We start from the raw sequence: 14,372 nt of genomic DNA on the forward strand, positions 1-14,372 counted from the left end.
GCGGTTATATGATTCGTGTAAGTTTACAATGCTAATGAGTGTCAGAGCAAGATTCAAATATGAAATAGGCAACCCATACAGAGAGTGGGTAGAATGGTGGTTATGAGGGGCTGAAGGGAGATGGAAATGGGAGTTGCTAGTCAACAGATGTAAAGTTTCAGTTATGCACAATGAATAAGTTCTAGAGCTCTGCCTTATGGCATTGTGCCTTTAGTTAATAATACTGTATTGTGCACTTGAAAATTTGTTAAGAGGGTGGATCTCCTATTAAGTGTTCTTACCACAATAAAAAAAAATGACTCAAAACCAGGCATTATACAATATTCTGCTTAAACTGAGGTTCCAAAGACAGGCAAGCATTTGTCAGGAGGAGAAACAGGAAGTGGACATCCTAGGCAGAGGGAGAGCTTGGGTGGCAAGCTCTGGTGGCAGGAGGGATGTGGCAGAGCTGCAGAAGCACAGTGAGCCCAGCATTTCAGGACAGATTACTAAGTAGGTGTGTCAGTGATGAGGCAGCACGGGTAGCCAGGGACAAAACCATGAAACCTTTTATATTGTTCAGAGGCAATGAGCTTTTTTTTTTTTTTAAAACATCTTTATTGAAGTATAATTGCTTTACAATGGTGTGTTAGTTTCTGCTTTATAACAAAGTGAATCAGTTATACATATACATATGTTCCCATATCTCTTCCCTCTTGCATCTCCCTCCCTCCCACCCTCCCTATCCCATGCCTCTAGGTGGTCACAAAGCACCGAGCTGATCTCCCTGTGCTATGCGGCTGCTTCCCACTAGCTATCTATTTTACATTTGGTAGTGTATATATGTCCATGACACTCTCTCACCCTGTCACATCTCTCCCCTCCCCCTCCCCATATCCTCCAGTCCATTCTCCAGTAGGTCTGTGTCTTTATTCCCGTCTTGCCACTAGGTTCTTCAAGACCTTTTTTTTCTTTTTTTTCCCCTTAGATTCCATATATATGTGTTAGCATACTGTATTTCTTTTTCTCTTTCTGACTTACTTCACTCTGTATGACAGACTCTAACTCCATCCACCTCATTACAAATACCTCCATTTCATTTCTTTTTATGGCTGAGTAATATTCCATTGTATATATGTGCCACATCTTCTTTATCCATTCATCCGATGATGGACACCTAGGTTGCTTCCATGTCCTGGCTATTGTAAACAGAGCTGCAATGAATATTTTGGTACATGACTCTTTCTGAATTATGGTTTTCTCAGGGTATATGCCCAGTAGTGGGATTGCTGGGTCGTATGGTAGTTCTATTTGTAGTTTTTTAAGGAACCTCCATACTGTTCTCCATAGTGGCTGTATCAATTTACATTCCCACCAACAGTGCAAGAGGGTTCCCTTTTCTCCACACCCTCTCCAGCATTTATTGTTTCTAGATTTTTTGATGATGGCCATTCTGACTGGTGTGAGATGATACCTCATTGTAGTTTTGATTTGCATTTCTCTAATGATGAATGATGTTGAGCATTCTTTCATGTGTCTGTTGGCAATCTGTATATCTTCTTTGGAGAAATGTCTATTTAGGTCTTCTGCCCATTTTTGGATTGGGTTGTTTGTTTTTTTGTTATTGAGCTGCATGAGCTGCTTGTAAATCTTGGGAATTAATCCTTTGTCAGTTGCTTCATTTGAAAATATTTTCTCCCATTCTGAGGGTTGTCTTTTGGTCTTGTTTATGGTTTCCTTTGCTGTGCAAAAGCTTTTAAGTTTCATTAGCTCCCATTTGTTTATTTGTGTTTTTATTTCCATTTCTCTAGTAGCTGGGTCAAAAAGGATCTTGCTGTGATTTATGTCATAGAGTGTTCTGCCTATGTTTTCCTCTAAGAGTTTGATAGTGTCTGGCCTTACACTTAGGTCTTTAATCCATTTTGAGTTTATTTTTGTGTATGGTGTCAGGGAGTGTTCTAATTTCATACTTTTACATGTATCTGTCCAATTTTCCCAGCACCACTTATTGAAGAGGCTGTCTTTTCTCCACTGTATATGCTTGCCTCCTTTATCAAAGATAAGGTGACCATATGTGCGTGGGCTTATCTCTGGGCTTTCTATCCTGTTCCATTGATCTATATTTCTGTTTTGGTGCCAGTACCAAACTGTCTTGATTACTGTAGCTTTGTAATATAGTCTGAAGTCAGGGAGCCTGATTCCTCCAGCTCCATTTTTCGTTCTCAAGATTGCTTTGGCTATTCGGGGTCTTTTGTGTTTCCATACAAATTGTGAAATTTTTTGTTCTAGTTCTGTGAAAAATGCCATTGGTAGTTTGATAGGGATTGCATTGAATCTGTAGATTGCTTTGGGTAGCAGAGTCATTTTCACAATGTTGATTCTTCCAATCCAAGACATGGTATATCTCTCCATCTATTTGTATCATCTTTAATTTCTTTCATCAGTGTCCTATAATTTTCTGCATACAGGTCTTTTGTCTCCTTAGGTAGGCTTATTCCTAGATATTTTATTCTTTTTGTTGCAATGGTAAACGGGAGTGTTTTCTTAATTTCACTTTCAGATTTTTCATCATTAGTATATAGGAATGCAAGAGATTTCTGTGCATTAATTTTGTATCCTGCTACTTTACCAAATTCATTGATTAGCTCTAGTAGTTTTCTGGTAGCATCTTTAGGATTCTCTATGTATAGTATCATGTCATCTGCAAAGAGTGACAGCTTTACATCTTCTTTTCTGATTTGGATTCCTTTTATTTCTTTTTCGTCTCTGATTGCTGTGGCTAACACTTCCAAAACTATGTTGAATAATAGTGGTGAGAGTGGGCAACCTTGTCTTGTTCCTGATCTTAGTGGAAATGGTTTCAGTTTTTCACCATTGAGGAAGATGTTGGCTGTGGGTTTGTCATATATGGCCTTTATTATGTTGAGGAAAGTTCCCTCTATGCCTACTTTCTGGAGGGTTTTTATCATAAATGGGTGTTGAATTTTGTCGAAAGCTTTCTCTGCATCTATTGAGATGATCATATGGTTTTTCCCCTTCAATTTGTTAATATGATGTATCACGTTGATTGATTTGCGTGTATTGAAGAATCCTTGCATTCCTGGAATAAACCCCACTTGATCATGGTGTATAATCCTTTTAATGTGCTGTTGGATTCTGTTTGCTAGTATTTTGTTGAGGATTTTTGCATCTATGTTCATCAGTGATATTGGCCTGTAGTTTTCTTTCTTTGTGACATCTTTGTCTGGTTTTGGTATCAGGGTGATGGTGGCCTCGTAGAATGAGTTGGGGAGTGTTCCTCCCTCTGCAATATTTTGGAAGAGTTTGAGAAGGATAGGTGTTAGCTCTTCTCTAAATGTTTGATAGAATTCGCCTGTGAAGCCATCTGGTCCTGGGCTTTTGTGTGTTGGAAGATTTTTAATCACAGTTTCAATTTCAGTGCTTGTGATTGGTCTGTTCATATTTTCTATTTCTTCCTGGTTCAGTCTCAGCAGGTTGTGCATTTCTAAGAATCTGTCCATTTCTTCCAGGTTGTCCATTTTATTGGCATGGAGTTGCTTGTAGTAATCTCTCATGATCGTTTGTATTTCTGCAGTGTCAGTGGTTACTTCTCCTTTTTCATTTCTAATTCTATTGATTTGAGTCTTCTCCCTTTTTCTCTTGATGAGTCTGGCTAATGGTTTATCAATTTTGTTTATCTTCTCAAAGAACCAGCTTTTAGTTTCATTGATTTTTGCTATTGTTTCCTTCATTTCTTTTTCATTTATTTCTGATCTGATCTTTATGATTTCTTTCCTTCTGCTAGCTTTGGGGTTTTTTTGTTCTTCTTTCTCTAATTGCTTTAGGTGCAAGGTTAGGTTGTTTATTCAAGATGTTTCCTGTTTCTTGAGGTAGGCTTGTATTGCTATAAACTTCCCACTTAGAACTGCTTTTGCTGCATCCCATAGGTTTTGGGTCATCATGTCTCCATTGTCATTTGTTTCTAGGTACTTTTTGATTTCCCCTTTGATTTCTTCAGTGATCACTTCGTTATTAAGTAGTGTATTGTGTAGCCTCCATGTGTTTGTATTTTTTACAGATCTCTTCCTGTAATTGATATCTAGTCTCATAGCATTGTGGTCGGAAAAGATACTTGATACGATTTAAAGTTTTTTAAAATTTACCAAGGCTTGATTTGTGACCCAAGATATGATCTATCCTGGAGAATGTTCCATGAGCACTTGAGAAAAATGTGTTTTCTGTTGTTTTTGGGTGGAATGTCCTATAAATATCAATTAAATCCATCTTGTTTAATGTATCATTTAAAGCTTGTGTGTCTTATTTATTTTCATTTTGGATGATCTGTCCATTGGTGAAAGTGGGGTGTTAAAGTCCCCTACTATGATTGTGTTACTGTCGATTTCCCCTTTTATGGCTGTTAGTATTTGCCTTATGTATTGAGGTGCTCCTATGTTGGGTGCATAAATATTTACAATTGTTATACCTTCCTCTTGGATCGATCCCTTGATCATTATATAGTGTCCTTCTTTGTCTCTTGTAATAGTCTTTATTTTAAAGTCTATTTTGTCTGATATGAAAATTGCTACTCCAGCTTTCTTTTGATTTCCATTTGCATGGAATATCTTTTTCCATCCCCTCACTTTCAGTCTGTATGTGTCTCTAGGTCTGAAGTGGGTCTCTTGTAGACAGCATATATATGGGTCTTGTTTTTGTATCCATTCAGCCAGTCTGTGTCTTTTGGTGGGAGCATTTAATCCATTTACATTTAAGGTAATTATCGATATGTATTTTCCTATTCCCATTTTCTTAAATGTTTTGGGTTTGTTATTGTAGGTGTTTTCCTTCTCTTGTGTTTCTTGCCTAGAGAAGTTCCTTTAGCATTTGCTGTAAAGCTGGTTTGGTGGTGCTGAACTCTCTCAGCTTTTGCTTGTCTGTAAAGGTTTTAATTTCTCCATCAAATCTGAATGAGATCCTTGCTGGGTAGAGTAACCTTGGTTGTAGGTTTTCCTCCTTCATCACTTTAAGTATATCCTGCCACTCCCTTCTGGCTTGCAGAGTTTCTGCTGAAAGATCAGCTGTTAACCTTATGGGGATTCCCTTGTGTGTTATTTGTTGTTTTTCCCTTGCTGCTTTTAATATGTTTTCTTTATATTTAATTTTTGATAGTTTGATTAATATGTGTCTTGGTGTGTTTCTCCTTGGATTTATCCTGTATGGGACTCTCTGTGCTTCCAGGACTTGATTAACTATTTCCTTTCCCATATTAGGGAAGTTTTCAACTATAATCTCTTCAAATATTTTCTCAGTCCCTTTCTTTTTCTCTTCTTCTTCTGGGACCCCTATGATTCAAATGTTGGTGCGTTTAATGTTATCCCAGAGGTCTCTGAGACTGTCCTCAGTTCTTTTCATTCTTTTTTCTTTATTCTGGTCTGCAGTAGTTATTTCCACTATTTTATCTTCCAGGTCACTTATCCGTTCTTCTGCCTCAGTTATTCTGCTATTGATCCCGTCTAGAGTATTTTTAATTTCATTTATTGTGTTTTTCATCGTTGCTTGGTTCCTCTTTAGTTCTTCTACGTCCTTGTTAAATGTTTCTTGCATTTTGTCTATTCTATTTCCAAGATTTTGGATCATCTTTACTATCATTATTCTGAATTCTTTTTCAGGTAGACTGCCTATTTCCTCTTCATTTGTTAGGTCTGGTGTGTTTTGACCCTGCTCCTTCACCTGCTGTGTGTTTTTTTGTCTTCTCATTTTGCTTATCTTACTGTGTTTGGTGTCTCCTTTTCACAGGCTGCAGGTTCGTAGTTCCCATTGTTTTTGGTATCTGTCCCCAGTGGCTAAGGTTGGTTCTGAGGGTTGTGTAGGCTTCCTGGTGGGGGGGGACTAATGCCTGTGTTCTGGTGGATGAGGTTGGATGTTGTCTTTCTGGTGGGCACGTCCACGTCTGGTGGTGTGTTTTGGGGTGTCTGTGGCCTTATTATGATTTTAGGCAGCCTCTCTGTTAATGGAAGGGGCTGTGTTCCTGTCTTACTAGTTGTTTGGCATAGGGTGTCCAGTACTATAGCTTGCTGGTCGTTGAGTGAAGCTGGGTCTTGATGTTGAGATGGAGATCTCTGAGGGATTTTCGCCGTTTGGTATTACGTGGAGCTGGGAGGTCTCTTGTGGAGCAGTGTCCTGAAGTTGGCTCTCCCACCTCAGAGGCACAGCCCTGATGCCTGGCTGGAGCTCCAAGAGCCTTTCATCCACACGGCTCAGAATAAAAGGGAGAAAAAATAGAAAGGAAGAAAGAAAGAGGATAAAATAAAATAAAACAAAGCTATTATAATAAAAAATAAGAAAAAACTTATTAAGAATAAATTTATTAAGAAAAAATTTTTTTTTATTTTTTAAAAAATAGATTTATTAATTTTTTATAATAAAAAATAAGAAAAATTATTAAGAAAAAAATTTATTAAGAAAAAAATTCAATTTTTTTTATTGATATTTATTTTATTTTATTTATTCATATTTATTTATTTTATTTATTTATATTTATTTATATTTATTTATATTATTTATTTATATTTATATTTATTTATATTTATTTATATTTATTTATATTATTTATTTATTCATATTTATTTTAAAATAAAAAATATGAAAAAACTTATTACAAAAAATTTTTTAAATTTTTTAAAAATAGAAAATAAGGAAAAAATTATTAAGAAAACATTTATTAGGGCAAAAAAATTTTTTTAAGTAAAAAAAAAAAAAACGGACGGACCTAACCCTAGGACTAACGGTGAGAGCAAAGCTATACAGACAAAATCTCACCCAGAAGCACACACATATACACTCACAAAAAAAGGAAAAGGGGAAAAATTAATATATCCTGCTCCCAAAGTCCACCTCCTAAATTTGGGATGATTCGTTGTCTAGTCAGGTATTCAACAGATGCAGGCACATCAAGTTGTTTGTGGAGCTTTAATCCGCTGCTTCTGAGGCTGCTGGGAGAGATTTCCCTTTCTCTTCTTTGTTCGTACAGCTCCCGGGGTTCAGCTTTGGATTTGGACCCGCCTCTGCATGTAGGTCACCTGAGGGCGTCTGTTCCCTGCCCAGACAGAACGGGGTTAAAGGAGCAGCTGATTCGGGGGCTCTGGCTCAGTCAGGCCACGGGGAGGGAGCGGTACGGAGGAGGCGGGGCGAGCCTGCGGTGGCAGAAGCCGGCGTGACGTTGCAGCAGCCTGAGGCAAGCCGTGCGCTCTTCCGGGGAAGTTGTCCCCGGATCACGGGAACCTGGCCTTGGCGGGCTGCACTGGCTCCCGGGAGGGGCGGTGTGGAGAGTGAGCTGTGCTCGCACACAGGCTTTTTGGTGGTGGCAGCAGCGGCCTTAGCGTCTCCTGCCCGTCTCTGGGGTCCGCGCTGATAGCCGCGGCTCGCGCCCGTCTCTGGAGCTCGTTTAAGCGGCGCTCTGAATACCCTCTCCTTGCGCGCCGTGAAACAAAGAGGCAAGAAAAAGTCTCCTGCCTCTTCGGCAGCTGCAGACTTTTTCTCGGGCTCCCTCCCAGCTAGCTGTGGTGCGCTAGCCCCTTCAGGCTGTGTTCACGCCGCCAACCCCAGTCCTCTCCCTGCGATCCGACCGAAGCCCGAGCCTCAGCTCCCAGCCCCCGCCCGCCCTGCCGGGTGAGCAGGCAAGCCTTTCAGGCTGGTGAGTGCAGGTCGGCGCCGAGCCTCTGTGAGGGAATCTCTCAGTTTTTCCCTCTGCGCCCCTGTTGCTGTGGGATCCGCGCTGATAGCCGCGGCTCGCGCCCGTCTCTGGAGCTCGTTTAGGCGGTGCTCTGAATCCCCTCTCCTTGCGCGCCGCGAAACAAAGAGGCAAGAAAAATTCTCTTGCCTCTTTGGCAGCTGCAGTCTTTTTCCCGGACTCCCTCCCAGCTCGCACCGAAGCCCGAGCCCCAGCTCCCAGGCCCCGCCCGCCCCGGCGGCTGAGCAGACAAGCCTCTCAGGCTGGTGAGTGCTGGTCGGCACCGCTCCTCTGTGCGGGAATCTCCGCTTTGCCCTCCGCACCCCTGTGGCTGCGCTCTCCTCCGTGGCTCTGAAGCTTCCCCCCTCTGCCACCCGCAGTCTCTGCCCACGAAGGGGCTTCCTAGTGTGTGGAAACCTTTCCTCCTTCACAGCTCTCTCCCACTGGTGCAGGTCCCGTCCCTATTCTTTTGTCTCTGTTATTTCTTTTTTCTTTTGCCCTACCCAAGTACGTGGGGATTTTCTTGCCTTTTGGGAGGTCTGACGTCTTCTGCCAGCGTTCAGTGGGTGTTCTGTAGGAGCAGTTCCACGTGTAGATGTATTTCTACTGTATCTGTGGGAAGGAAGGTGATCTCCGCGTCTTACTCTTCCGCCTACCCCCGGCAATGAGCTTTTTATTCTGTAAGACTGGCTGATGGGGAGCCATTGAAAAATTTTGTGGAGAGGAGTGATGTGATCTGATTTGTGTTTTATAAATGTCACTGAGGCAGTAATCTAGGCAAGAGTGGATGAGGAACTGAGAGTGGGGATGTAGAAAGTGGGATAAATGAGAGAGAAATTTAGCAAGTAGAATGGATAGGGTATTGTGATCCTTTGGATTTTGAGAGAGGAATCTAGGATGACTCTTGGATTTTGGATTGGACATTTGACCAGAGTTTAGGACATACCTAAAATTGACAATGAAACATTTAAAGTGGTTCCAATTAGGTATGGTTGTAGAATCTTCTAGCAGGATTTATAACTCCACTTATAGATAAAAAGGATAAAGGTATTAATTAGTTCAGTTTTGAAGTTTCATCAGAAGAATACATTGGTAGAACAATGGAGAGATGGATATGTATAACAGGTAAAATTTAGGGAAAATTTCATGTAAAATGTTTCTTATCATGTTTTGAGGGCTGGAAGTATACCAGCATTAGATTGTTGTTTTAAACTTAGAAGTAATGGAAATAGTAACTGAGAAATTTTAATAACTGCTGGAGACGTTTTATGGACTCAGAGAACAGCAGCTCACAAGTTATCCAGTTCCTCCTTCCAGGGACATTTGGCTTTTCTACTCCCTGTACTGACTCCCTGTACTCCCTGTACTGACATCATCTTTATACTTGTAACAGCACTTACCTTTGTCTTATAATTTTATTTGTTTAGAATCGTCTCTGTTCCCAACCTCTAAAATCCTTGGACAGGGCCGTTGCCAGTGTCTTGATTCTGAGGTCCATTAATGTGAGTGATGTGTATGGGGCCTGGCAGCAGATACTCAATAAAGGTTTGATGGTTGAACTGCCTCATTGTATAAAGGCTGAAACTGAGGCAGTTTGATTTTGTTTGTTAAAAAATAATTTTTTTTTAATACTATGAGAGTTGATGAGTTAACTACTCCAAAAGTGAAGTATACTAGTTACTTCCAGGATGGTGGCCATTTAAAAAAATTTATTTGATTATGAACTATCACCTACTTGTACTTTCTGGAGTTCTGTGTAGAGAAGGGTGTGGGCTTCTTCTAGACTCTCCAGGATAGAAAGCCAAGGTGCTTCGGCACAGGAGGGAAGTGTGGTGGCACCTGCAATGTAGGAGAAGCCATGGTCATTTAAAAAATGTATTTTTTAGTGTATTAAATTGTATTTAATGTATTAAAACATTGTATTTTTTCGCAGAAAATAACAGCAGCCTTGAAGCAGACAACCACTTTAAGCCTTCACCTCGGCCAAGGAGCATGTTGAAAAAGCACAGACACAGGGAGGAGAAAGACAGTCTAGGAGAAGACAAAGACACTGCCCTCCATGAAGAATTAGAGGCACATTCTCCACCTTCGTTCCTCTCAAGGCTGAATGGCAGACAACCAGAAGCTGAGAAAAATGCATTCTCTGAAAACCTTGACCCTGAGGTTAGCACTACTGCTAAACTGTGTTTCTAATTCAGGTTTTTGCATCTGATTATGAGAGAAAGAATATTTGTGTGCGCGCCTGCATGTGTGTGTGTTTTACATGATTTCTTCAGCAATTGATAAGGAAATAATTTTGTTTTTAAAAATATATTATATTTTATTGGATCTAAAACTCAATTGTAAGATATAGCAAAAATACAGCATTATTTTATGTACTGCTAAGAAAGAAGAAAACTGCTAAACTGTAACATACGATGCATCCAATTTCAGAGAAAGTAAAATGTGAAAAAAACTGTTGCCTTTTTGAATCTATGCAACATTTTAATTGCAAGAGTTTTTATTTACATATCTTTGAATTGTAAAATTTATGGCCAGTGTCATTTTATTCATTTGGTTTTAATCACTCAACAAATGTATACTGAATGTTCATGGCACAGTCCTATATTTTTTGGGATACACTAGAAGGGATGTAGATGTGATCCTTCAGGACTTCATCAGGAGTTTACTGTGTATTTTTATTAGGGAAGAACACTTGGCCGCCTGTCTTTACACTTCACTATGGTTAGAGAAGTTCCACCTCACATTTCAGAAGGGGTAAGTATGGGAAGAGCATTCCTCCTCCACAATCTGCTTGAGCAGATCAGAGAAAAGGAACTAAACAGTACTGGCTAAGCTTCTTTCTTCTTCTCCTGACTCCTCTGTGTTACTGATGTGAGAAAAGATCTGCTCCCCAGAACGTGGTACAAAGGCAGACAGAGGAAGTCCTTTGTATCACAACTAAACAGATGAATCTCTCCAATTCAGGCTAGAAGTATGAGCACAGTAGGCTCTGATTCCACTCTTATCCTGTAAGTTAGCTTTACTAGAAAAGCTGGCATTTTGATATAAATCTGCCTGACTTCAATGTGCTATGTCCTAATTTGTTCTGAAAATCAGGTGAAGAGAGGGTGTTATCAAAACCAAACAATTATTTTATGTTTAATAAAATCATCTGGCCAAGTGGATATTGTGTTAGTTCACTGTAGCTGCTGTAACAAATTGTCATAAAGTAGATGACTTAAAACAACAGAAGTTCTCTCAGTTCTGGAGGTCAGAAGTCCAATATCAGGGTGTGGACAGGGCCATGTTCCCTCTGAAGGCTCTAGGGAAGAATCCTTCTTTTGCTTCTTCCAGCTTCTGGTGGTTGTCCTTGGCTTGTAGCTGCACCACTCCAGTCCCTGCCTCCATCAACCCATGGTCTTCTTCCCTGGGTCTCTGTGTCTCCCCTCACTTTTCTCTAAAAAAAGACATCAGTCATTTGATTTAGGGTCCGCCCTACTCCAGTAAGTTCTCATCTTAACTAATTCCATCTGCAAACACCTTATTTTCAAATAAGATCACGTTTGGAGATTTGGGATAGACATGAATTTTGAGGGAGCACTATTCAAACTGGTAGTGATACCTAACTTTAATTGCTCTTTGTGATGTATTCTATATCCCTTGATTAAAGAAAAAAGTATTCCTAAAGTTTTTAAAGTAACATTATATTATGACAGAAAATTTAATTGAAAAATATCTACGTAAAATCCCACCACCTAATAACAACTATATTCATTATTCTTACTCCCCTTTTGGGCTGTTTTCCTATACTTGTTTTTATAATATTTGTCATCTTAACATTCACAATGTTTTGTATCATGCTTTTTTGTTTAATCTCTTAACATTAGGTCATGACATGTTTCCATGTTGCTGGGTGATCTTGAGACTACGTTCACCTTAATGACTATAACATAGCCCATATTGTAGAGCTATTATCTTTATTGGGTATATTAGATACTTCTCTTTTTAATAGTCTAAATTTTCCTTATTCCTCATTATAAAATTTTCCTGACCATGCTCTGAATCTTCTTTAAGCCCACATTTTCAGGGATTTCCCATTTATTTTTTGTCCAACCCTTCTCTCTCCTATGTCTATAATCTTTGGCTCTGGAAGACTCTATTTTCATCCACATTCAACTATGCTGAAGCCTCTTTAACTTTGTATAAGCTTTCACATGACACTGCACCTCTCTCCCTATTGCCTTACCTTCCTGCAAATGTCACAGCTGGGTATCGAAAGGGTGACATTTTCTTTCTCACTACAACCTCACTTCCCACCTTTCCTTTGTGTGTGCATGTGTGTGTGTGTGTGTGTGTATGATGATATATATCTATGTTTATATGTTAAATTAACTCATTATTCCTGGGATAAAATCTAGTCGATCATGGTAGACCATTTTTGTGTGGGATTTGATTTTTTAATATTTTGTTAAGACTTCTACATCAATATTTATGGAGGTTATCTATAATTCTTTCCTTATAATGTTGTTATCAGGTGTGAGTATCATATGAATTGGGGAGTGTCTCTTCCTCCTTTATTTTCTAAAAGTTTGTTTGTTATGAAACCAGAAGTTTAGTATCATTTTCCCCTTAATTGAGAGAATTCACCAGCGAAATTATCTGGGCCTAGAATTTTCTTTGTGGAGAGGTCTTTGACACTAAGTTTGATTTTTTTTTTTTTTTTTTTTTTTTGTGGGGGTGAATATTTGGTATCCAGATTTTCTCATCAGTTTGGTAATTTATGTCTATTTAGAAATTTGTCCACTTTATCTGAGATGTTGAATTTATAAAGTTGTTTGTGATAGTCCCTTATCCTTTTGATGACAGTAAAATTATCATGACATTCCATCTTTCATTTCTAATGTGTAGTTTGTGTTTTCTGTCTTTCTTGTTAAATTTTGATAGGCATTGCTCAGTTTTGTTAAAACTTTCCTAAGAACCAGTGTTGGCTTTGTTAGCTTTCTCTGTTGTTTGTTTCCAATTTTGTTGATTTTCACTCTTTATTATTTCTTTCTTTTATTTTCTTTGGGTTTAATTTGCTTACCTTTAAGTTAGAAGATGTGTCCATTCATTTTAAGCTTTTCATCCTTTCTATCAAAACTTTGAAAACTATAAATTTTCCTCTAATGCACTGATTAGCAGCACCCAATTTTTTTGATGCCATTTATTTTCATTATCATTCCTTTAAATATATTTTCTAATTTTCCTTGTGATCTCTTTTTTGACCAAATGGTTATTTTATGGTGAATGATTTTATTTCCACATATTTAGATCTTCTCTAGATATATTCTTGCATAGATTTATAATTTAATTTTATTATGATCAAAGAATATATCTTATATGAATTCACATTTTTAAAAATTGTTGAGATCTTTTTTTATGGCCCAGACTAAGTGTGTCTTGTGAAAGTTTCATTTGTATTAACAAAGAATGTGTGTTCTGCAGGTGTTAGATATAACGTTCTGTAATTTCAGTTTGGTCAAGATGGTTGGTAGTGTCATTCAGATCTTCTCCATTCTTACTGAATTTTTGTCTAGTTGATTTACCATGTACTAAATAGAGTGTGTTAAAATCTCCAGTTATGTTTGTGAATTTCTCTGTACTTCCTTTTTGTTCTGTCAGCATTCCATGACTCTAATTAGACACATACACATTCATCATTATTAGTTCTTAACCCTATTTAGCATTATGAAATTTTTGTATCTCTGGTAATGCTTCATATCTTGCAGTTTGTTTTGCCTGATATTTCAACATTTCAGTATTTGCATGGTATAACTTTTTCCATTATTTTCCTTTCAAACAATTTTTTTCTTTTTCTTTAAATGACTCATAATAGCAGTTTGGTATTACTTTTTTATCAAGTTGGACAATCTGCTTTTTAATTGCAATCTACTTATGAATCCATTATTCCATTTATGAGTGTTTAGTCCATATACTTTTTTAAAATAAATTTATTTATTTTATTTATTTTATTTTTGGCTGCATTGGGTCTTCGTTGCTGTGCACGGGCTTTCTCTAGTTATGGCAAGCGGGGGGCTACACTTTGTTGTGGTGTGCGGGCTTCTCATTGTGGTGGCTTATCTTGTTGTGGAGCACGGGCTCTAGGCACACAGGCTTCAGTAGTTGTGGCTCTCGGGCTCAGCAGTTGTGGCTCGTGGGCTCTAGAGCGCAGGCTCAGTAGTTGTGGCTCACGGGCTTAGTTGCTCCACGGCATGTGGGATCTTCCCAGACAAGGGCTTGAACCCGTGTCCCCTGCATTGGCAGGTGGATTCTTAACCACTGCGCCACCAGGGAACTCCAGTCCATATACATTTAATGTAAGTACACGTAGGGCCAATTTGTTGCTGTTTGTTTTATATTTATTTTATCTATTTTTTTAAAATTGAAGTTGTTGTTCCTCTATAACTTCTTTCTTGCCTTTTTTTTTTTCAGAGTTAATCACATAGGTTTTAGTTTTCCATTAGTTTTCTCTGTCACCTTTTGACTATACCTATTTGTGTTTTTTATATATATATATATATTTTTTTTTTTTTTTTTTTAGGAAGAACTATATGTTTAACTTTCTAGGTTCTTCACTTCTGTGGTATTTTTTTAAAATTATTAGTACCTTTAATTATTATTTATTTATTTATTTTTGGCTGTGTTG

The 14,372-nt window shown here is 38.4% G+C and overlaps 1 protein-coding gene across 1 annotated transcript in view; it reads left to right on the plus strand.

The window, feature by feature from the left end:
- Positions 1-14,372, plus strand: part of MAP9 (microtubule associated protein 9) — a 38,916-nt gene that overhangs the window by 6,971 nt on the left and 17,573 nt on the right. Inside the window, exon 4 of the mRNA XM_061191579.1 lies at positions 9,639-9,868. Coding sequence (XP_061047562.1) covers positions 9,639-9,868 — 230 coding nt within the window. The remainder of the gene's footprint in view (positions 1-9,638; positions 9,869-14,372) is intronic.

The sequence above is a fragment of the Eubalaena glacialis genome, chromosome 5 (assembly GCF_028564815.1).
Source record: "Eubalaena glacialis isolate mEubGla1 chromosome 5, mEubGla1.1.hap2.+ XY, whole genome shotgun sequence".
Lineage (NCBI taxonomy): Eukaryota > Metazoa > Chordata > Mammalia > Artiodactyla > Balaenidae > Eubalaena > Eubalaena glacialis.